General features: G+C 38.9%; 1 protein-coding gene across 1 annotated transcript in view; it reads right to left on the reverse strand.

Moving 5' to 3' along the window:
* Nucleotides 1-25,984, reverse strand: part of MAOB (monoamine oxidase B) — a 146,394-nt gene that overhangs the window by 25,312 nt on the left and 95,098 nt on the right. Inside the window, exons 4-8 of the mRNA XM_055122909.1 lie at nucleotides 17,739-17,843; nucleotides 16,681-16,772; nucleotides 5,134-5,275; nucleotides 4,233-4,382; nucleotides 907-1,066 (exon numbers count right to left, since the gene is read on the reverse strand). Of these exons, the coding sequence (XP_054978884.1) occupies nucleotides 907-1,066; nucleotides 4,233-4,382; nucleotides 5,134-5,275; nucleotides 16,681-16,772; nucleotides 17,739-17,843 (649 nt within the window). The remainder of the gene's footprint in view (nucleotides 1-906; nucleotides 1,067-4,232; nucleotides 4,383-5,133; nucleotides 5,276-16,680; nucleotides 16,773-17,738; nucleotides 17,844-25,984) is intronic.

The raw sequence follows: 25,984 nt of genomic DNA on the forward strand, positions 1-25,984 counted from the left end.
AAACAATTATGATGAGGTTCTAGCACTGTGCTGTTTTGTATGGTGGACACAATTCCCTTTTAGATTTCCACATTTGAAATTTAAATCAAATTTGAATTGAAATCAAACACAATGATAAAGAAAGAGAAATTTTGGTTCCTTAGTCTTATTAGATATTAGTTCCTTGTCTCATCCAAGTGTTAACATCCACTTGTGACCAGTGACTGCCACAGGGAACACAGCAGCTCCAGAACATTTCCATCAGTGCAGAATCCAAGTAATCTAGTGGGCATACCCATGATTTTCTACCTGGCACAACAGCACACATACTGAATATATATATATATGTATGCACAACTAAATGAATTTAAATTAATTTGGTAGAAACTTAACCATAATTAGAGATTACCTAAAAATTTCCAGGATCTTCATGGTTGTGGATTTTCAATAAGCCCATACATTTTTTGTTTGGGGGCTTCATCCAACAGTGCTCAAAGCTTACTCCTGGTTCTGTGCTCGGTAATCCCTCTTATTGGGGTTCAGGGACCATATGTGGTGGTCCCAGGGATCAAACTGTGGTCAGCCAATCCAGTTTCAAGGCAAGTGCCCTATCTGCTGTACTATCTCTCTGGCCAATGAATCCATACTTTTAAAAGATTACATTAAAAAAAGCTAATCTACTTTCATAAGATTTTATGGGAATATTAAAATTTTTGAATTATAAGGAAGGAGCAATTTTTCAAAGGAAGTTAATTTTGTGAGTTTCTGTCATTTTATTTTATTTATGGAATTGTACTTATAATCTGGGTTGATATTTAATCAATACTGTAATTCTAATTTAAAAACTCTATTACATGTAAATTAATAACTTTGTACCGAGTTTCCTGAAACACCTCTTGAAGGTATTTATCTAAGTGAAGTACTCACCCTTTTTCCTCCAGAAGGCCTCCTTGTAATAAACCATGCATTTGATGACTGTACCCAAAGGAATACGGGAAATCAGCTGGTTTCTCATCATAGGCAGAGGTGGGCTGAAATGAATCTTCATGCCCAGAGTAGGAGGAACAGCACTAATAACATACTTAGCCTGAAAGAACAACATGGTTAAGCATTGTTGGTAGGTTTTCCCCCCAATATTTCTCCCTCTCTTTAACCCTTGCTCCTTTCCCCTTTAATCTCTTTCTAACATAAACTCAAGAAGGATTTTGCCTTAGTGATCCCTTCTCTATTCCAGCAGTCTTCTCCCCTGGCTCATGAGGCAGGCTTCCAACTATGGAGCAATATTTCTGGTCTTTGTGTCTACTGTACCTGGGTGTCAAAATCATTTGGGATGGGAGATGTGTGCTAAAAGTAGATAAAGGACAAAATGTGATAGTCTCTCACCACCTTCAAGTATCTATATTGCAAAGTATAATGCCTCAAAGTAGAGAGAATGTATGGGAGAAATGTTCTGCCATAGGGGCAGGGGGAGGGTTAGAAAGGGGGGTGTACAAGAGACATTGGTGGTGGAAAATGTGCCCTGGTGGAGGGATGGGTGTTTGGTCATTTTATGACTGAAACTCAAGCATGAAAGCTTTGTAACTGTTTCTCACACTGATTCAATTTAAAAAAAGGATTTTTCTAAAATCACAATGAGTCTTTATTGTTCTCTAGTTTAAAATCTCCAAAGAATTCCCATCATTTGGAGTCAAAATCATATTCCTTACAGAATTTTCAAAAATAGGCATCCACACATGAGTAGACCCCATCTCTGATCTCAGCTCCTGTTATTCTTTCCATCACTCTTCTTCCATGAGCCATTTCAACCATCTTTTTTCTTTTCTATATGCCAGGTTTGTTTTTATCTCAGGATCTTTGCACTGGCAGATCTCTTTACCCAATATACTCCATCCCCAGAGAGTTTCCTGACTCATTCCCTCATCTCTTTTGGATTTGTGCTCAAATATCACCTTTGAAGTGAGGCCTTTCTTGATGACCTCATTTAAAATTGTATGATAATGATCCAACTCCACCTTCTAGTACACCTTCCCCTTCTCCCCTGCTTGTTTTCCATAGTACCCTTACGTGGCATGCTTTATTTTTTAACTGTATATTTGATTACAGCAGTTCTCCAACAATAGAATGATGATAAGGGAAAATACTTCAATATAAGATAGTTAATGTAAGATACTTTTGTTTACTGCTATGTTGCCAATTCATATAATAATCCACTGTCAATTTTGTTTACTGCTATGTTGCCAATTCATATAATAATTCACTGTCAATTTTGTTCACTGCTATGTTGCCAATTCATAGAATAATCTTAAGCACATAAAAGCCACTTTATTAAATATTTTTTAAAATCTTGTAATTTCATAGGTTTGACGGGGGCTGAAGCGATAGCACAGCGGTTGGGCATTCGTCTTTCATGCGGCCGACCCCAGTTTGATTCCTCTGCCCCTCTCGGAAAGCCCGGCAAGCTACCGAGAGTATTGAGCCCGCGCGGCAGAGCCTGGCAAGCTACCCATGCATATTGGATATGCCAAAAACAGTAACAATAAGTCTCTCAATGAGAGACATTACTGGTGCCCGCTTGAACAAATCGATGAGCAATGGGATGACAGTGACAGTGACATAGGTTTGACATTTTGAGTTGGAGACCAGCACAGGGTTGACATTTTTGAAAATCTCCATCCGGGGGTATGATGCTGCCAACAGGTCAACCTGTACCTGCAGGGTGAGTACATCAGCAGCCTGATGGTGCCTTCAGGCTTCCCCACACCACAAAATTGCTGCTGTGCCTTTGGCCACATCCCAACAACTTGAGAGCAAGTTTACCAAGAAGTTAGGTTTGTGGGAGCCATGCCCATAAATCACCACCGGCTCAGCTATACGGGCTCATTTATTGGATTGGCCTCATTTCAGAGATCCATAGATAAATCTCGAAAGAGATCAAAAGCCACAGTAAATCTCATACCTGTGCATGGCTGAACAAACTGGGGTAAATTGGAGGGGAGCAGGTTGCCCTGTGCCTGCCCAAGCAAAGCCCCCAGCAGCTGCTTGCTTCCACAATCCAAAATCACTGCCATATCCCCGGCCTGTCTCCACCATTTCAGGACAGACCTAACCAAGATATAATCTGCTGAAAATTCAGGTATGCAGGTTTTGTGACTGACATCTCCAGGTTTTCATGGAGTTGGGGTGGGCTACCTTCCCCCACTTCCCAATACAAATGGAAGCACTGGCAGTCACCCCCACAAATCAACTTCAGCACTATCCTATAAACTCTATTACTGGCTTCAGAGACCCATAAATAAACCTTGAAAGAGGTCAAAAGCCAGAGACATAGCAGTGAATCCCTGAAGACACCATAGAGCCAGAGATCTCTTTATGCCCCATACCAAGCCAATTTCATCGGGGCATCCCAGATGGAGCAGGTGCAGTCTTTCTGCCTACTCCAGATGGAATCCCAGCGACCAAGAGCTTCCAACAAGCAAGGCCCAGGTATGAAGGTTCCAGGACTAAATTGGGCTGTCCCTCCCTGGCTCCCCGCCCACTCGTCAGCTTGGATGTCACACCCACAATGTGCCTCCAGGCACCATCTTGGGGCACCAAGAGTCCTGGTCCAGAGACACCCAATTGAATCCCCAAATGGATTAGTGCCCTAAAGAAATGTCTCTGGAACCCAACCGTTTACAATCTAGGATTCTAGAAGTGCATGGCCATGGCACCCATGATATTAAAAATGAGCAAGGGACAATAAATGATCTAGCATCTGCCCCTGGCAAGCATGCTTGAATGGTGGAGGGAAAATAAAAGCAAAACATAATGCCCAAAAGTAGAGAGAGACTATTGGGAAAATTGTGTGTCATGGAGGTAGGGTGATATACTGGGGACACTGGTGATGGAAAGTGTGCACTGGTGGAGGGATGAGTGTTCGATCATTGTATGGCTGAATCGCAAACATGAAAGCTTTGTAACTGTATCTCACAGTGACTCAACAATAAGAAAAAGTAATGTGGAGTTCATGCCCAATTCAATCAGCTTAATCAATGGCTGAATAAATAGCAGTATTCCTACATTAAAAAGAGAAAATCTTCATCCTTTCCAAATATTCCCTTTTGTTCTTTCAGATAGAGGTAGTGTTTTTATTTTATTTTATTTTATCTGGCAAAGAGATAGCCTATCAAATATGGAATATTCTAGACTTAATTTAACCTTTGATTACCTATGGGACTCTGATCTCTTTCTCCTAGAGTAAGGCTTATGGTTACCTCATAAACCTCATGGTTTAGAGTCTCCACAAGGACGCTTTCTCCTGTTTGGTCAATGCGGATCACAGGCCTCTCCAGTTTCACGCGATCTCCAAGGAGCTCCATTATCCGTTCACTCACTTGACCAGATCCACCTATAAATTTTCTCTCCTGGAAAGATAAAACACTCAAGAGGTGAGTAGGAGATAATAGAATGGATATAAATTTCTAAGGAGCTAGTTTCCTCTATATGTCTTTATGTGAGAACTGTAAAATCTTATTTGCTATGTTGTTCACCATTGTGAACATTCTAACTGTGGTTTCTGACTTTTGATAATATGACAGTTTATTTTAAACAGTCACCTTCCATGTTATGCTTTAGGAGACTGCCAGGCTCCAACTTTAGCTGGAAATCCTTAGCCTGATTTCCATGATCTGCCTGCCTTGCCATCTCTCCTGCTCTCCGTTATATCTACATATATTGGTTGGTGTTCTGAGTGTGGTGATGCTATCCTTTCAATTGACTACACACTTGCTTGCATATGCCTAAGTTATTGCCCTTTCCTTATTTATTAATCAGGCTCAGAACTTCTACAGTCCAACCCACACCAGCTTACTCCCTACTGCAAACTGCTTGCTTTATCTTGAATAAGGTGCATTGTGTCCATGGAGACCACATTTCACTTCAATGCATTATTCCCTACCCTAAGTCATGCTAAAGCTTCCAAATATTCTGAATGGTTGTGCACAGACAAAAACTGACTACCTTATGAAATATCACTTTGGTTATGTTTCTAGAACTAATTCAAATAAGCCTGAAAATAGGGGAAAAGAGCAGGAGAAAAGAGAAAGGGGGAGAGTGGGAAGAAGGGTAGGGTAATGTCAATAAGTCACTTAAGAGGTGATGGAAATGGATAGGCACCTGTCCTCCATTGGTTGTGGAGATGATCCTGGTTGTACCCCCACAGAGCTTCACATACCACAGGAACCAGAGAGCAGAGATCTCATGGGTCTCCGCAGTGACACACAGGTTCACAAAGAGAGTAGCAAACCTCTTTGAAGCGCTATTCAGAAAAAGGAGAAAAACTGGTAAATTCAGGAAAGAATATTCATTCTTGGGAAGTCATTCTAGCAATACATGTACTTAGTTAAGCACAATTGGACAAATCACAGAAAATTGTTTCTGGAATCCAATATTGGAATGTATGACATCAAAGATTTTGAGAATATGAGATTTAATTTTCCCTTAACCTAAATTCTTTACTCACAATTAGCATGCATTATATAATTGGTGCTGTCGTGGCTTCTACTACACAGATCTGCTGTTCTTCCAGTGACTCCCAACTTAATGAATGGCAACAGGACCAGGAGGATGGCTCAAAGGTTTGGAGCGCATGCACACAGCCCTGGGTAGGATCCCTGACACCACATGACCTCTCAAACACCTCTGGGGAGGATGTCCCATCCCTCCCCACCCTTGTAAAGGCTTTGCCATTCAGCCAGTTCCCAAGCCCAACACTATAGAAATCAACTTTCTCCATTTCTATTATATTCCTTTGATTATTCGAAAGAGCTGAGCAATCATAGCTGACAGACTGCAAATTGAAGAATGAATGCAGATTTATCCTAATACATCAGAAACTTTCACCATATCATTAGACCTTATAACCACCAATTTAGCATCATTTCTTAACAGGAATGTTAAAAACACTTCCTCCACACTAGTCTGTTTCCATTCATCCTCACCAGGTATTCACCATACTTAAAGCCGTAAGTTCTCATTTCCCTGTTTCTCAAGTGTAGTGGTACTCTTTTTAAAGTGTGGATCAAGTTACACACTTCCCTTACTTAAAATCATCTGGTAGCTACCTATCAAAACTAGAGTAAGATTTATATCTTCCACCATAGCCTACAAAGCCTTAAGTGATCTAGCCTATGCTTACATTTTCTATCTCATCCTTAGAATATTTGACATGAGTATCACTGTATCACTGTCATATCACTGTGCCACCTGGAAGGCATGGATATCACAGTCATAATAAGTGAGGACCCTAGTGGAGACCCTTGACATGGGAAAATATCCACAACAATTTACTAGGTTCTCTATACATAAGTCAAGTTAATGGAGAATATTCAAGGTAACAGTTCCCTGATTCACGTTTCTGTTTTTCACAACTTTTCAATGTAGTCCAGTTTTCCTAAGTTGTAAATTAGAGACACGACAGAGCCTGGCAAGCTACCTGTGGCATACTTGATATGCCAAAAACAGTAACAACAACAGTCCTCATTCCCCTGATCTTGAAAGAGCCCCCAGTATGCCACTGAGCTACACTAGCATGCGACAGGGATGGAGACGTTACTGGTGCCCGCTCGAACAAATCGATGAACAACGGGATGACAGTGATACACTGATCTCATCCTTACTTCCTCCTACATTTCTACTGTATCCTCAAAAAGGCACAATCTTAAATGTCCATACAAGTGAGAACTGACTTCTACATCTCCAGCACACTGAAATTCTTTCCCATTCCACCATAAGATCTGCAGAACTTTTTACTGTGAAAAAAATCATTGAATCTTCCAGAAGAATGCCAACCAGTGAGAACACAGATCTTTTGTTCACCGTAGTACCCCCTTAAATTAAATAGTATCTGATACAGTGCAAGCATTCCATAATTACTTGTTGGATGATTGAATGGCCAGTTGATGAAAAATACCACTGAAATAACCAAGATACTGGGAAAGGGACCAATTTAATAGTGCACCTGAGGTCCCCAACAAAACCATGGAAAAATGTATATAAAATACAGAATCCTGTGTGTGGAGTTCTGCTGAGGAAGTCCATTAGAAAACCCAGAAATCATCTCAAGAAAATTCTCCATTATAGAACGAGGAGCAATGGAGTGGACTTGAGAGATAAGGAGGCACCAGTCCAAGTTGAGGGTGGAGCAGCACTGGGCTGACTGACATCTCCCTTACACAGACAAAAGCCTGACTTAGACATCTGCCTGACTCCAAACAAATTGGAAGACCCTCACAACCAGAGCTGACTGATTGCAAATTGAGGAATGAATGCAGATTTTCCTCTGAGACTAAGAAAAAAACTGGCAGCAACCTTAACTGTACCTGCTGTGCCCAGGCTCAGCCTTTGTTTGAACAACTGAATATTTGGTTAGAGACTAAGGCCTGTCAAGCCTAGCGTGAGAACACAGGCTGTTCATAGGTCAACTTGAGCCTTGGAGGAGACTGCCAAGTGTTGTAAAATGTAAGTAGCCTGTTTTAAATTATCCATAATATACAATGGATATGCCTAGAGCTGTTCCAGGTTAGTAATAGTTATCTATTCTGTTATTTTACTGCCTTAATGGATGTATGTGTGTGTGAGGGGGTATGATGAATAGAGCATAGATAAGTGTACTTTGCTTGTGGTCTGCAGGAATACAGAGTAGTTAATTGCACAGTATCTGAAACTACACAAGAAAAGTGGATAATCTCATGCAATTCCAATATATTTAGAATACCACTAAAATTCACTAATAATAATGTGTACATTGGGGTATATTCAGTAATAACTCATGTCCATTTTGATTGACATAAAATTATATATCTGTAAGTCTGGTTACATCTGAAGCAGAATTTGACACCTGGGCGTGCTAACAAAAGCTGGTATATACAATATTACCCATTTACTGAACTTTTTCAATGTCCATGTTTTTTAAGCCTATAGTTTATTGAATTGTCATAGTAACTCTACAAAATAGACTTTTCTCCCAATTCACAAGGCCCTAAACCAAGCCTCAGGGAATTTAGTAACATGTAGTATGCAGTTCACTAAATGATACAATCTCAAACCAGGTCATATCTGATTCAAACTTCATGCTTTTAATACCTTCAAAAGCTTTATATTTAGTCAGCATGCTCACCATGGGAGCACCTCCTATTGAGTAGGGTATCTTGAACTTTTTCTACTCATGACCCCCTTTTGCCTGAGGAATTTTTACGTGACCACTGATAAATAAGTATTCAGTGCTGGAGAAATAATACAGAAGTTAAGACACTTGCCTTGCCTGCAGCTTACCCTCATTTGATTCTGAGTATCACATGGTTCCCCAAGCACTGCTGGGAACAACCTCTGAGCACAGAACTAGGAGAAGCCACATGGCATTGCCAACCCTCATCAAATAAATAAAATAAATTAAGTATATAAAACATTTACTGATAATATATCAAAATTATATTTATTCTGAGACACATTTTTAAAAAAGCTTCATGACTCTATATTGTGTCACAACTAAAAGTTTCAGATACCAGGTTCTGAATACCTGGACTTGGAAGATTGTAGAATCATGTCTAATACATATGAAAATATTTCACAAAATTTACAGTTATAATGACAATTTTTTCAGTCTAATAGCACTTTTGTGCTACCAACCATCATTTAACCTGTAAGTAGTGTGATGTATATGTTGGAGTGCTTAAGAGTTCATTTTCCGAGATAACTTTCACGAGGTAGAAATTGCTGTCCTGTGCTTTCCCTGCAGAGGCAATTTGTGGCATCAATTGAAAGCAATAGTCAGACATCAATTTACAACATTACTTCAACATGAAAACACCTTTTGCTGTTTCCTTATGTCCTGTTTCTTTTTTCTCTTATTTTGTAGATGAATTCTGGTGCCATTAGGCAATGGGAGTAAAATATACATAAAACCTGATACTGACCTAGTTAGACAATACTAAACATAAGTATATAGCTGTGATTCTAATTGCCATTATACGCAATTTAGAAGAAAAGAAATAATCCTGTTTGAGATGGTGAGATGTGTATATAAGTAATTGTCTCTGGAGGGCCAGGCCATTACTAATCCTTTATTTGATTTACTCTGGGAGCTTTATGAGAAAGAAAAAATGAGAAGAACAATATCTGAGAAATGGAAGGTCAAAGAAGCCAGTGCAATAATATTTTTGTGTTCTTTGCTCTGCTGACTTTTCAAAAGATAAATGTTATTATATTTTTCTACATGAAAAATTTATACACATTACATAAAATTTGGAAAATTCATCAAATAAAAAGACGATGGGATGAGTGTCCTTCATATTTGTCCCAGAAATGTAATCACTTACTCCATTTGGTTTTTTTTCCCTATTTTTAGAAGTATACTTACATAGCTGTGACGGCTTTGTAAATTTGTTTCTTCGTATTTTATTTTTTTGATTTGTGAGCTACAAGAGCAATGCTCGGAGCTTATCCCTGGATCTTTGCCCAAGGTTAACTTCTGGAAGTGCCCAGTGGTTCTGATGACTAAATCCAGGCTGGCTGTTTGCAAGATAAGTGCCTTATCCACTATACTATCTGGCTCCTAATTTTTGTTTCTGAATGTGATTATTTTTTATTTGCAGTGTCAGGGGCTGACACTGTCATGCAAGCCCTTGAGCCATATGTTCACCCTAATTTGTGTTTCTGAAAATTATTTTATAAATGATGAACATTAATCTCTGAAATATTATTATGCTTTAGTTTGAATAATAATAGGTTGTATATTTTTGGAATCAATTCTTTTAAACCAGGAAATATATACATAAATATACATGTATATATGAATCTTAGGAAGGGTTCGAAAACTACCCTGAATTCATATATTCCTAATATCTCAGAATGTTTTATTTTCTCAGCAAATTACCTAGAATAGTCAATAAGAGGTGACTAGGCTAAGGACAATGGTAGAAAAAAGTCAAATCTTGATACCATAAGAATATAATTCGTTTTATCTTTAAAGAGCTTCAAAACTCTATGGAGAGAAAAAGTAACTGAATTCATTAAAAGCTGTTAGGAATGATGAAGTCATGAAATTTGCTTATAAGTGGATGGTCATGGAGAGTATCATGCAAAGTGAACTAAGTCAGAAAGAGAGGGACAGACATAGAATGACTATACTCATTTGTGGAATATGAAATATCATAATATGAGACTAACATCTGAGGACAGTAGAGACAAAGGCCAGGAAGATTGCTCCATGGTTGGAAGCCTGCCTTATGAGCTGGGGGAGAAGGCAGCTGGGATAGAGAAGGGATCACTAAGACAATGTTGGTTGGAAGAATCGTTTGGGATGGGAGATGTGTCCTAAAAGTAGATAAAGGACCAAACATGATGGCCTCTCATTATCTGTACTGCAAACCATAATACCCTTAAATAGAAAGAGAGTAAGAGGGAGACTGGCTGCTGTTGAGGCAGGAGGGGGATAGGACAGGGTGGGGGGAGAGAGATACCAGGGACATTGGTGGTGAAAAATGTACACTGGTGGAGGGATGGGTGTTCAATCATTTTATGACTGAAACTCAAACATGAAAGTTTTGTAACTGTAGCTCATGGTGATTCAATAAAAAATAAATAAAAATATTTTCATAATATAGGTTATAAATCAAATGCACATAATTAAATATAACTATATATTAAAAGCCTAGTGTTTAAGATTTAAAAATAAATATCTTAAGATGATATAGTCAAGTAAATTATGACTATAATTAACATAGATTGTGTTTCGAGATGCAACCTGAAAAAGTGATAAGTAATATTAGATAACTATTGGAAAGAATACAATTAATAGGCTTATTAGTAACGACAATAGTAATTGGTTTTATGACAATAAAAAAAATTTACCACCCCCGATTAGTTGCTTTCAAAGATTGAAAGCATAAAGAAGAAAAAGATACTTAGTACAGATATAAAATAATACAGAATACAATGATAATAGTAGTTAATAATGACATCACCAAATTTCCAATAGGATGATAGTAAAGACTATGCTATAAGTTCATTTTTTATGTAATATCCTGCAATCATGAAAAATGATATTTGATGAAGCTTTTTTCTTATGATGTTTTGGCCATACTCAGCTATGCTCAAGGCTTACTCCTGGCTCTCTGCTCAAGGATGGGATCACTCCTTGTAGTGCTCAAGTGACCATATGTGGTTGTGGGGATCAAACCAGCGTTTTTGCATACAAGGTCAGTGCCATACCCACTGTACTATGACTCAGGCCCTCGTGAAGAATTTTAATGACGTAAATATTTTCTTTATAACATTAAGTGATGAAAACTGTTTTGATGATGTCAATTTATTTATGGGCTGGAGCAATAGCACAGTGGGTAGGGCATTTGCCTTGCACACAACTGACCAGGGTTCGATTCCTCCATCCCTCTCGGAGAGCCCGGCAAGCTACTGAGAGTAGCTTGCCTGCATGGCAGAGCCTGCAAGCTCCCCGTCTCCCCGTGGCGTATTCGATATGTCAAAAACAGTAACAACAAGTCTCACAATGGAGACGTTACTGGTGTCTGTTCGAGCAAATCGATGAACAACGGGATGACAGTGATACAGTGATACAATTTATTTACAGTGCAAATACAAAATTCAAGTCTTAGAAGTGAGATCACATACTATATCATTCATAATTAATGACAAACCACTGTTCTATGCATTTAATATCATGAATTTTCCAGTCATTAAATATTCATCTACAACATGATTTTAAGACTTCAGTGTTTTTCATTTTTATATGTCAGTTAGTTTATCCATGCAATGTTACACTATTGAAAAAATATTTTTCTTTTTAAAAATTTATTATTTTTTATTAGTGATTACCGTGAGGGTATAGTTACAGATTTACATATTTTCGTGCTTGTGTTTCAGTCATACAATGCTCGAGTACCCATTCCATCCCTCTACCAGTGCCCAATCTCCACCACCGATGATCCCAGTATCCCTCCCACCCCCCAGAATCCCCCCACCCCAATCCGCCTCTGTGGCAGGGAAGTCCCTTTTGTTCTGTCTCTCCTTTGGGGTGTTGTGGTTTGCAATAGAGGTATTGGGTGGCCATCAATTTTTTTTTAGCCACATCTGGCAATGCTCAGGTGTCAGCCCCTGGCTCTGCACTCAGGAATTACCCCAGGTGGTGCTCGGGGTCCATATGGGATGCTGGGGATTGAAACTGGGTCAGCCACATGCAAGACAGGATGATATAATTTATATGTGATATTGAGAGTAACTGGATGAAGAAATGCAATGGTTTAAAGCAGGATAACAAGGGCCCAGAGTGATAGTACAGTGGGTAGGGAACTTTCCTTGCACATGGCCCATATTTTATCTTTTAAAAATGGTTGAGTGGGTAGAAAAAATGAAGTCATGAACTTTGCATATAAGTGGATCAACATGGAAAGTGTCATGCTAAGTGAAATGAGTCAGAAAGAGAGAGACAGACATAGAAAGATCACACTCATCTGTGGAATATAGAATAACAGAGTAGGAGACTAATATCCAAGGATAGTAGAAATAAGTACCAGTAGGTTGGCTCCATGGCTTGGAAGCTGGTCTCACATGCTGGGGAAAAAAGGCAGCTCAGATAGAGAAGGGAATACCAAGTAAAATGTGGTTGGAGATCCTGCGCGGGAAGGGAGATGCATGCTGAAAGTAGTCTAGAGACTGAACACGATGGCCACTCAATGTCCCTATTGCAAACCACAACACCCAATTGGAGAGAGAGAGAGATCAAAAGGGAATACCCTGCCACAGAGGCAGGGTGGGGTTCTGGGGAGATGGGATTGGGGGTGGGAGGGATATACTGGGTTTATTGGTGGTGGAAAATGGGCACTGGTGGAGGGATGTGCTTATGAACATTGTATGAGGGAAAAACAAGCTCAAAAATGTGTGAATCTGTATCTGTACCCTCATGGTGACTCACTAATTAAAGAATAAAATAAATTTATAAAAAAGATGTCAGTCAGTGGTCACAAAAAAAATGGTTGAGTGAGGGCAAAATAAATGAAACAAGGAGATCAAAAGAACAAATATGGATAGCCTAAAAAGTGACATAGGACACAGTGACAGGTGATTTTTGGTACATTGGTGGTGGTGGAATAACTTTGTACACCAAAAGTATAACAATTAGTTATTTTGTGTTCATATGTTCCCAATACCTTTCAGCATTATTTCAGTTGCAAACACTGAAAAACTTGGTTCGTGTGAGCTTCTTAGCCATCTTTTGACCACAGCCATTGGCACAAGTAAGAGGTGACATTTATAGCTTTGGCTATTGTAAATAAGGTTACAGTAAACATTAAAGTACAAATAATTATTTGAACCTTTGCTTTCAAATATTTTTGGACATGCAATATTTTAGAATTTCAGAATTATGTTGCAATACAACTATCTTTTTGTCCTTTGAAGACACACAATAGAATTTTTTCCTAGAAACTGCTCAGGTTTTACATTTCCACAGCCATTGGCACAAGTAAGAGGATGTAAGATCCTGTTTCATTGCAGTTTTGATTTGCATTCCCTCATGACTAGTAAAATCAAGCATCTTTTCATCTGCACAATGGCCATTTTCACATTCTTTGTTAAGAAACTATTTTCCAAAAAAAAAAGAAACTATTTTTCATTTTCCTTGCCAATTTTTAAATCAAGTTGTTGAATTGAGAAGTTCTTTGTATTTTGAATAGTGTCCCCTGAAAGGATGTATATGTTTCATTTTTTTCTATCATTTCACAAGTTGCCTTTTCACTCAGTTGGTTATGCTCTCTTGTGCACAGTTTTCAATTCTGATGTAATTGATTTATTTTTTCCTCCTATTTTTGTTGTTTTTGATGTCAGGCATGTTGCTGTCTTTGAAAATTTGAATGTCATGACATCCCCACCACTTTTCCTTTTTAGAGTTTTACACTTCTGTGTTCTATGTTCATATATTTTATCCATTTTGAATGAATCTTTGTCCTTTCTCCTGAGCCTCATCTTTTCCATGATAACAAGGGACTGGGTGCCACATATTTCTCTCTGGCTATACCCTCCTCCATGTATGTTGTCATCTGCCAACTTTTGTACATGAAGGACTTCTTGATCAACTCATCCAGAGCCACTTAAAGATCCAACACCTCTACTCAACATCCTAATTTCTTCAATTAGAAATTTATTTACAGTAAACAAATCTAAGGAATTTTTAAAAAATGAAAAACTTTTCCCTCTTGTTCCAGAGCATTGAAAACATGTTGTCTCTCTGTGTAGTCTCTGAAATTCATATATAGTTCCCAGCTCTGTCAACCAAAATTTAATGACTGACTCAAGACTACAGACTTATCGCACTAAACGGGATTAGTTTTTCCTTAAAGGAGATCAATAAGTTCAGTCCTACATGTTTTCTTCACAGATAGGAACTATCCAGAGAATTTCTTTGGAAGTTCCTCTTCAAATCTCGGAAGTGTTTCAAATGCCTATGTTAATGCATCATCTTTACAGTTAACCAGTAGAGAGAAGTGCAAAAGTATTCCTGTTTAAAGAATGGCAGTAGGAGGAAAACTACGATAAGAAGTAAAAAAGGACTATCTCATATATCTAAAGAACAAAGTGGACTTGAGATGTCAACCTAGGCAGCCTTGTGATTAACAACTTCCTGATTAACAGATACTTTGAATTAATGTTCTTGTGTCCGTGTGGTAGATGCCCAGGAATAGAATGCACCTCTATGTTCTTGGAAGCATTATTTGCAATAGCCAAGATCTGGAAACAGCCCAAGCGCAAAACAATAAATGAATGGATAAAGAAATTGTGGATTATATGCACAATGGGAAAAGATGAATTTTTGCTGCTTGATGCAGCCTGGAAGAAGTTAGGCTAAGTGAAGTGAGTCAAAAAGAAAAAAAAGATAAACACAAGATAATTGTACTCATATGTGGAATATAAAGAAATAAAGCAAGGGATTTGACAATTCCAGAGGGAAACAAACCCTGAGACAGGACCAATAGAGCTGTGATCTTAGGGTGCTAGAGCAGGGAGGAAAGAGGAGACCTTGAGATCATGGTGGAGGGATCCTAGTACTCTGGTGGTGGGGATGGAGTAGCAGTACCATGAGTATAAAAAAATACTGGTACGTGATATACCCAGTGATGCTCAGGGGTTATGCCTGACTCTGCTCAGGAGCTACTCCTGACAAGCTCAAGGACCTTATGGAGTACTGGGGATCAAACCCAGGTTGGCCCCAGGGGAGGCAAGCACCCCTGCCCACTGTACTATCTCTCCAGACCTGCAAATTGTTTTTTCAATCTAGTTATTAAATCCTTGCATGAGAAATGCTTTGAAATAAGGTTCTACATTGCATAGTTCCATTGCACAAGTCATCTATTAGTAGGTATTCTTTTGAAATTACTGTAAATGTGGCACAGACCCTCCGCGATAGGGTCCTGCTCTGCCAGCTGTTCAACAATCTCTGGGCAAGAGCTCCATCAACCCCAAGGAGATCGACCTGAGGCCACAGATGTTCCAGGTGCTGCCCAGAGATGCAGACAGGTGCATGTTTGTCAGTGTGCAGATCATTACAATATGTCAGTAGACCAAAAGCTTACATTCACACCTGTAAAGGTGATTAGAGGCCACCACAAAAGCCTCCATTCCTCTCAGAGAGCCTGGCAAGCTACTAAGAGCATGCTGCCTACACAGCAGACCCTGGCAAGCTACCAGTGGTGTACTCAATATGCCAAAAACAGTAACAATGGCAGTCCTAATTCCCCTGACCCTGAAAGCGAGCCCAATACACCATCGGCTACACTAGCCTGCGACAGGGACGAATGGAGACGTTACTGGCGCCCACTTGAGCAAATCGATGAACAATGGGATGACAGTGATAGTGACCTGCTGAAAGTAGACTATGAACCAAACATGATGGCCGCTTAGTACCTATTTTGCAAACCATAACACCCAAAAGGAGACAAGGAGTAAGAGGGAATATATCTGCCACACAGGCAGGGGGTGGGAAGGGGTGGGGGTGGAGGAAGGGATACTGGGAACAACAGTGGTGGAGAATGGGCATTGGTGGAGGGATGGGTACTCAAATATTGATTGAAACGTAATCATGGAAGTTTGTAAGTCTGCAACTGTGTCTCACGGTGATTCATTAAAATAAAAAAATACTGGTGCTATTGTAAACAACAACAATTTTTAAAAAGAAAAGATACTGGAAAAACAGTTCCAGCTAACTACTGGAGCATGCTCAGTAAGATCATTCATCTTCACTTTTCTCTGCATTAAGTCCAAAATACAATTAATTGAAATATCCTCTAGCTAAATAATTACATGTTAATGATACATGGGACACATCAGTAATAATGTAGTCCTTATACACATGCACAACTTTAACACTACCTTGATCATGCCCAACGTCTAATGTGGTGCAATCTATCTATTCTGAGGGCTATGGAAAATCAGACCATCTCTGTTATCCGAAAATCATTCTTTGAAAAGCAGATTTAACATGTAGACGTCTTTGCGCAAGTCTTTGTTCCAGAATTTTTTTTTTTTATCATTCTGTATGTTCTGGTGTGACAGTCTTAGAAACAAAGCAGCTACTGGAACCCCATACTTGCTGAATAGCATTACTACATAAACGTGAAACATTCACAGTAAATGCCTATGCCTAGCAGTGAGTCTTACTTAGTCCAGCAGATCTTGTCCAGTAACTGCTTCATTGTCATGCGGTCCCACTCTTCTGCATGGGGTGCCTTCCATGGGGCTTCACTTGGAATCTACAGTTAGATGGAGGTTTTTTAAAGGGGAAAATGTTCTTTTTAATTTAAGTAACTCTTTCAATAGTATGTACAAACTGTAACTTAAAGAAGGAAAGATTGAGTTTTATAAACTCCCCATTAATAACTCTTACTAATGCTACCAATGTTGGCTTCATAGTTTTCCTATTATAGACACCTACACCATACAATATGTTTATGACACTTTGTATACAATAAATAAATGGAAGCTATGTTGTAATTGAGGTGTCTCCACACATTAATTACTATACTGCTAATTAAGAAAGGACATGATAGACTCAACTAGAATCAGACAGTTGCACCAAATCATTTCTAAATTTGACTTCCAGGTGAAGCTTTGTGTGAATTTATTTATGGGGTATTGGTTTGAACAGGATGGTGACTCAAAGATCCAGAATTATGTCTAAAGTATTTTGAAGTTAGAAACTGCATCCCAGGAAGACTGGGTGATACATGATTTTCTTTACTCATTAGTAATATACAAATAACAGTCTGTTAGATAGATACATCATTCTTTATAAAGATTAGAAACAAGTCCCATCCATTAATTTCACAAATTTTCACTGCTAGTGACTATGTACTAGAAAATATTCTAGGTCATTATGATGGCATCTTATTTTGAGTAGGGATTCCTCCCAATAGGTCCTTGTGGGGGTATAAGGACCACTCCAGGAGATACTCAGCAGCTGGCTTAATGTTGATTTAAAGCTGCTTGGATCCAGTGGCACTGGCAACCACAAAGATCACATCTGGTAGTTCTTGGGGGCCTTTAAAACTTTACCGAGTTGTGATGGACATGGAGGGGGGAATGTGCTGCCAGAACTCAAACCTAGCTCCCTTCAAATGACCCCTGGGCCATTTTCTCATACACATAGCTTCTTTCTTTTAAGGACTAAACTTTTAAAAAGACACGAATGTAGTCAAAGAAGCTTTAGGAAGTTTTACCTCTCTTCCCATGTCATCCATTGTCCTCCAGAGGTTGTTATAATCCAGAATAGTAATTGGATTCCACATAGGTGGGAACGGGCCCCTGAAAGGGTAGGATTTTCCCTGTGACATACAAACAGAATTTTTAAAAGATTATTATATTTTTAAAAGAAAACATTTGCTACATGTAAAAGTAGTTAAGTCTATCGAATAGATAAATGTCTGCAAAAATCATACTAGTTATACACATATATTATATATTAAAATGTTTTTATATATTTTTTTGTCTTCCAAGCTGTGCTCAGGAGACCCCAGACCACTTCTGGTGATTCTCAGCTAACTTGGTCAGTTGTTCATTCTGAAGAACTGAAAATCTGGTGCTGTTTTGTCCCTGTAATTTCATGGACCACCAGGGCCACCCCAACAGTGTTAGGGAACCAACAATGCTACAGTTAGCAGTGCTATCTTCAGGGCTATAACTAATGATGTTTGGGGGTGAGGGTTCATTTGGTTCTGAGGATTGAACTCAGATTGGATGCATGTAAGGCATACTTGACTTTTCAACACATGTAATTCCAGAAAAATTCCTGTTATATTAACAAGTTTTGTGACATAACCAATGAAGTAAAATGTTTCTCTCTGAAATTGAAACCCTCATCACATAAAAATTAAATGGTAGTATAGGAGTGATAACACCTCATTTATCCATGACATTATCTCATCTATCCATGATGCATGCAAATATTTAAGAGTGGGAGATCCTGTGAGCCTGATGGGTTCAAATATTTTGACTATAAATACTATATAAATTATAAGGAGGTGAAAACCAATAATGTGAATGAAATGATCCATATGAAAAGCCAAAAAACAAGGCTCAGCAAGCTTTTCAGAAGGAATCAAGTGTGCTAATTAAACATTAGAGATCAGGAATGTCAAGGCAGAAGACACAACTTCAAGTCTTTCCTTATGTTTTTAGCTACCTGTTTATAACTGTCTTGGGCTGGAGCAATAGCACAGTGGTAGGGCGTTTGCCTTGCACGCGGCTGACCCGAATTCAATTCCTCCACCCCTCTCGGAGAGCCTGGCAAGCTACTGAGAGTATCTCGCCCGCTTGTCAGAGCCTGACAAGCTACTTGTGGCGTATTCCATATGCCAAAAACAGTAACAAGTCTCACAATGGAGACGTTACTGGTACCCGCTCAAGCAAATTGATGAGCAATGGGATGACAGTGACAGTGACAGTGAATAACTATCTTATTCTCCAAACACGGCAGGCTCACCTTAACAAAGATACAAAGGGCACATGGTTCTTCAAGTTATAACAATAAACCAGTTTATAGTTCATCTCTGGGAGGCTTGAGTTATGGAACACTCAGAAATCACTTTAGATTAGATAGAAATGCTCTTTAGTAGTCAAGTTTTTTAAGATAAAGGATAGTGTGTACGTGTGTGTGTGTGTGTGTGTGTGTGTACACACACTGTCTGGGAGATTTATAGGCATGAGTTATGGGGAGACATGACGGGCCTGGTAACTCCAAAATCTTTAGGCTAAGCCTATAAATCTTTTTTCAGATCTTCCTCTTTCTGGGGAGACCTTAGTATTTTATTTTATTTTATTTTTTTATTTTTCAACATATTGCATGAAGCTCATCCACTTTGAGGAACAATCTGTTTTATTCAGTCTACTGATTGACTGTAATTTCAGAGGCATACCCAAAGGTGCTCAGAAGAACATGTTGTACTCCCATATGCAGATGACACATTCCAACCCTTTGAGTACTTCCCCAGGCCCCATCCATCTATTGGTTTAAATGTTAATGTTATCTAAAAATATCCTCACAGAAACATTGAGTATCATGCGGTTTTTCCTTTTAAATAAGACCACCCTAATGATTCTCAAGAGTAAGGGGATCTGGGGGCCACATCTCATAGTTCTTGGGCGTAGTAGTGCTGGGGAGCTACCAGGCTACACTGACAATGCTGGGGAAACAAGAGGTGCTAGGGATTGAATTCAGGGTCTCATACATGCAAGTCATATATACTCCACCCCCTTTGAGTGCTCTCCCATGCTTCTAGAATAGTATTTAACCATGACTTGGTACTGTGACTTAGGCAATTTGATACATAAAATTAACCATCGCTTTGCTTGTTCGTTTATTTTGGCCACATCCAGCAGTGCTCAGGGGCTACTGTGGCTCAGTGTTTGGGAGCTGCTCCTGGTAATGTGAGGAGGATCATGTAGCACCAGAGATCAAACCTAGGCCTTCTGCCTGCAAATCATGTGCTCTAGCCTCGTGAGCTATCTCTCCTGCCCATATCACATTTATTTTTATTTCTAATTTGTTTCACATAATATTTGTTGACCACATTTATCAAGGTATAATTTACATACAATATACTCTTTACATTTTTTAATTTAAATTTTATTTTGGACACTTATTTACAACTATACAATATTGTCACTGGTAGAGTGACAGGGTCCACACTCCATCTCCCCTTACCTCTGCTGGCCTCCACATACCCACCCCCTCATGTCTCACTGCCATGGTATTCTCTGTTCTGTATACCAGTTATTAGATTTTGCTGCTTTTGACCATTTTAGGAACAGATTTATTGAGTAGACTGTAAGAGAGCAGTGGGGGAATATTGAAGCGATGCAAATTCTTAAACTTAAATGGCTGGCTGTCTTAATCCATGTATGCACAGTTGTAACACAGTTGATTTGATAGCACAATCAAATATAAAGTATCCTCATTATAACCCAACATCCCCTTTTACCCTTTTCCAGTCAATTCTTGCCACCTAATTAGTCCCAAACAAACTTTGATCAGCTTTTTCTTACTATCAGTTGACTATGACTTATTTTAGAAATTGTTTTATATAAAAACGGAAATATGGTCAAAAATAATTATATTTACTTTTAACTTGGGTATATATAAGAGAAAAAATATAATTTTAAAAACAATTCAACAAAACAACATTGAGAGTTCTCATTAAACTTAGAATTGAACTGCCATATGACTCAGCAATTCTATTTTTGGCATCTACCCCCAGGACATAAAAACACTCTCTCAAAAGGACATATACACACCATTATTCATTGCTGCACTAAGTACAATAACTAAGATATGCAATCAACCTAGGTGTCAAACAACATGAAAGGATTATGAAGACATATATAATGGAATGTGCAGCTACAAGTAACAATAAAATCATGCAATTAGCCAAAACATGATTGGAACTGGAAGATATCATGTTGAGTGAAGTAAGGCAGAAGAAGAAATGCAAACATAGGATGATCTCACTTATCTGTGAAATACAGAACACTGGATGAAGAAATGCATTGTACTGAAAAGGGGGAGGTCTAGATCACCCTTGACCTCAGTGTTTAGAGAGAAGAAGGCCAAAGAAGGCAAGAAATCAAGGGGCAGGGGCAAGAGAATGAGAATTAATGGATGAACAGGCATCAGAACTTCAGTTATACTGGTAATATAGGTGAGTGGTATAACAATATATCCAAAACACAGACTCAACAACACTGAAACATGAAATCTAAGTTGCAAACACTTAAGCTTCATAATATGTCTGTCAAGTTGACAAGTAAGGACAGATTAGGGGTTGGGTTGGGGACGGAATATGGGAACACTGGTTGACACTAGTGGTGAGATTGGTGTTGAAATATTAAATGCCTAAAACTAAACTATCAATAATTTTGTAAATCATAGTTCTTTAATTAAAAATGAAAAAATTTAAAATAAAACCAGAATGTGGAAGCATGGGCCAGGGAGATCACTTAGGTGATAAGAGGACATGCCTAGAATGCATGAGACCTTGAGTTTGATCCCTATCACTGAGTCCTGAGCTCTAGTTGGTGTTGCCCTGATGGTTATTGTACATTTCTGGCATGAGCACTGCAGAGTGTGGCTCAGGTAAAAATGGTCCATATAGTCTACATGAGAAGATTTTTATCTCTGGCTCTTTTGCTCAGCATGATGTTGTGGAGAAAAACCCATGCTGTAGTTTGTCCATGTCTAGTTCCTTTTAATTACTGAGTATTATTCCACTGCAGCATGGATACATGGATACACACACATATGTTGGTTTGTTTATCCTTTTACCTGATTATGTTTTTTTCTAGTTTTGATTTATTGTGAATAAAAACGACTATGAACATTTTTGTTCAGGTCTTTCTGTGTACATATTATTTTTCAGGCAAATGCCTAGGAATGGACTGAACTGTATAGTGGGTAAATGCTTATTTTTTTGTTTAATAGTTTCTGAGTGGTTAGACTACTAGACATTCTTACCTTATAGTATGAATGTCTAAAGTTCTATTTGCTGCACATCCCAACAAATGCTTACAGATTTTTCAATCTTTTATTTTAAAATATTAGGCTTACAGATAAGTTGTTAAAATAATACAGGAGGTACCTCCATAGCTCTCAATTAAATTTTTAAAAGTTACCAATGTATATTGTATTCAGTATACATTAGCAAAGATTACATATAGAAAGCACTGAAAACTTTTTTACTATTAATCTAATTCATTGTTTAACAAATAGTGAATAAATTTTCCAGTTTTATGAACATGCTTTACAGTCAATTAACTTCTTGGTTAAATTGCTGAATTAACTAGCTAGTAATGAAGTAGATGAATTACCACCCACATAGTAAATAAGCCTTTATCCACCTTGTATTGGGAAAGCAATAAATAGTACAAGCTAGCAATAAGCAACTTTTGAAAACTTTACTGGTGCTGTGCATTCAAAGCAAAGATTCCCTTAAGTCCTGAAGCCAAAAAAGGTTTATTGATACTGGAGCGATAAAACAGTGGGTAGGGCATTTACCTTGCATGCAGCTGACCTGGGTTCGATTCCTCCGTCCGTCTCGGAGAGCCTGGCAAGCTACCGAGAGTATCTCACCCGCATGGCAGAGCCTGGCAACCTACCCAGAGCATATTCAATATTCCAAAAACAGTAACAACGAGTCTCACAATGGAGACGTTACTAGTGCCCGCTCGAGCAAATCGATGAACAATGGGATGACAGTGCTACAGTGCTACTAATATATATAACTATTTATGATATTTCAAGAGACAGAAAGGTAGTATAAGAGTAGTTTCAGAGGTAATTCCTGAAGAGCCATTAATAGCCACTGAACACCCCAATGTAGCCCAAAAAACCCATGACTATTTGTGAAATTTGAGACTTTATTTACACTTCACATGTTTGTCAACTAATGCAATTTTTATGTCCAGGATCAAACACTAATTAATGCATATCTACTTAGCTATCGAATTTCCTTGGTCTGCTGGTCCACGAGAATTTCTGTCTTTACCTATTTTTCATGGGCTGGAGCGATAGATAGCACAGCGGGTAGGGCGTTTGCCTTGCACGCAGCCGACCGACCTGGGTTCGATTCTTCCATCCCTCTTGGAGAGCCCGGCAAGCTACCAAGAGTATCTTGCCCGAATGGCAGAGCCTGGCAAGCTACCCATGGCGTATTTGATATGCCAAAAACAGTAACAACAAGTCTCACAATGGAGACGTTACTAGTGCCCACTCGAGCAAATCAATGAACAACAGGACGACAGTGCTACAATGCTACCTATTTTTCATGACCTAGTCAATTTTGAAGTATATAGGTCAGGTATTTTGTTTGTTTGTTTGGCTCTGCACTCAGAAATGCCTCCAGGTGGTGCTCAGGGAACCATATGACGTGCTGGGGATTGAACACAGGTCAGCTATGTGCAAGGCATTAAGTACATGCTGTACTTACTATACTATCTCTCTGGCCCCTTGGTCAGGTATTTTGTAATCTGTCCCTGAGTATGAATCTGCCCAAAGTTTTTTGTTTTCTTTTTTTACATAAGGTTTGTAAGTTTGAGGAAAGAATACAACAGAGGCAAAGTGTCTTTCTCATAACATTATATCAGAGGGTACATGACTTATCATTGGTAATATTAACCTTTATCCCTTAGTTATGATAGTGTCAAACAGGTTTGTCCCTTTTATAGTTATTATTTCCCTTCCTATAATCTGTTCTTTTGAAGAGTCCTTAAATTCAGTCCATATTCAAGAGGAGCAGGTATAAATTAAGCTTCCTGGAGGCTGAATATTCACACATTAAAAGAAATTAGTCTCAGGGTCAGAGCAATAGTACATTGCATAGGGCGTTCACCTTGCATGCATCTGACCGGGATTTGATCCCTGGGACCCTATATGACCCACTGAGTCCACCAGGAGTGATCCTTGAACTCAGTGCCAGGAGTAAGCCTGAGCACCGGTGAGTGTGGCCCTAAAAACCAAGACAAAAAATAAATTAAAAAAAATTAGTTTCTAAGGAAGATTTGCCACATTTACCTGATACTTATTTATAGAAATATAACTTTTATGTACTTTAAATTTTATATTTTTGGTTATAACAACATTTTAATGTTTTTGCTCAAATTGCTTCCACCTTGGCTACTGGGCGTTCCACCAGAACAGCTCTCATCCTCTTGTTTTTTTGAGCTATTCCTTCACCTACGGCACTAGAAAATTCTTCAGAATCATCATCTATTATCTCTACATGAGCCTTAGGATCCATCATGTCTACAATAATCCTTTATTACTTTTATATAAAGAATTGTATTTAGAAAGTGATTTCAGGCTGTAGGTTCATGATGTTTCTTTAAAAAAAAACAACAAGATCAACTTTATTTAAACATAATCTATTTACCACACCATAAAATATTCATGCTGATATTCTTTTGGTGAGGCCTCCCAAATAGTGCCCAGGGGTCCCTGCAACAATTCTCAGCCAAACAGTACAAACAGTTCAATACGAGGTCCTGCAGATGTGCTGCCCAAGCCCTGCAGTGTAAGGAATTAGGCGGGCGACCCCAGTGATGATCCAGAAACCATGTAGTGCTGGCGATAAACCACAGCAATTTGCTTGCAAAGCATGGCCTTAACCCCTGTACTGTCTCTGCAGCCCCTCATACTGGCATTTAAAAGACTTTTTCTCATGTCTCCATCAGCACACGGAATTTACTAAGTAGAAACTGGTGGGTTGATTCCTGAGATAATTTTCTATAGAGGACATGTAGCTCCCATTTCAGTTCTGCAGAACCAAAGTAACTGGTACAGAGCAAACAAATCCTTCGTCTCCTTAGGCCCCAGGTCTTTCCCATTTATTCCCAGTCAACATCTTTGACTTTTTGTTTCCTCCAGAATGTCCAGATTACTCTAACTAACTGGGTTAGTTGGCCTTGTTACTCCTGTACTCACTGTTATTTTTTAACCTGTGACTTCACTGTAAGTGATTCATGAAATTTCCTTTCTGTGTCACCTGTTAGTCTTTTATTTTGGGGGGGGGTCACACCTGGCGATGCACAAGGGTTGCTCCTGCCTCTGCACTCAGGAATCACTCCTGGTGGTGCTCAGGGGACCATATGGGACGCTGGGAATCGAACCCGGGTCGGCCGCATTCAAGGCAAACGCCCTACCCGCTGTGCTATTGCTCCAGCCCCACCTGTTAGTCTTTAATGAGCTCTAGAGTCAAGTTGTGACTCTGTAACTCATTGGCTGTGTTAAATTGCTTGGGCCTCAGTTTACTTTTGTTTAAAATATATTAGGGGCCAGAGCAATAGTACAGTGGGTATGGCACTTGCCTTGCACACATTAAACCAAGGTTTGATCCTCAGCACTCCATATAGTCCCCTGAACACACCAGGAGTGATACCTGAGCACAAAGCCAAGAATAAGTCTTGAGTACTGCTGGGTGTGACCCCAAACCTAATAGTAATAATAATAATAATAAAGTAAAATAGGTTAGCAGTAACTACCTCATAGGTATATTGGCAAGATGAAATTCTTATAGATAACTGTCAATGGCTGGCATATTAAAAGCACTCAATAAATATTACTGCCACTGTAATTATAATTTTGCATGGCTAGGGCTTATTGGTGTAATTACTGACACAGTACATTCACAGTAAATATCTGATATCAACTCAATAGTGTAACTTTGAATTTTTAATTTACTTGGTAGGGAACTATGCGGTATAAGGTTCGAACTAGGCGCCCCCATAAGCAAAGAACTCCATCCATTTGAGCTTTTATTTTCCAAACTCAGGAATTTTTCCCCCTCTCTTCCTATTTTCACATTTCTAAGCACTGGGAACACTTTATCTTCTAATTGCAAAATTGGAGGGAGAGGCAGACGGTAACAGCAGTATTTTTGTAATCTGTCAGCAACATTATAATGTGAACAAGTGTTAA

This window comes from Sorex araneus, chromosome X, assembly GCF_027595985.1.
Source record: "Sorex araneus isolate mSorAra2 chromosome X, mSorAra2.pri, whole genome shotgun sequence".
Lineage (NCBI taxonomy): Eukaryota > Metazoa > Chordata > Mammalia > Eulipotyphla > Soricidae > Sorex > Sorex araneus.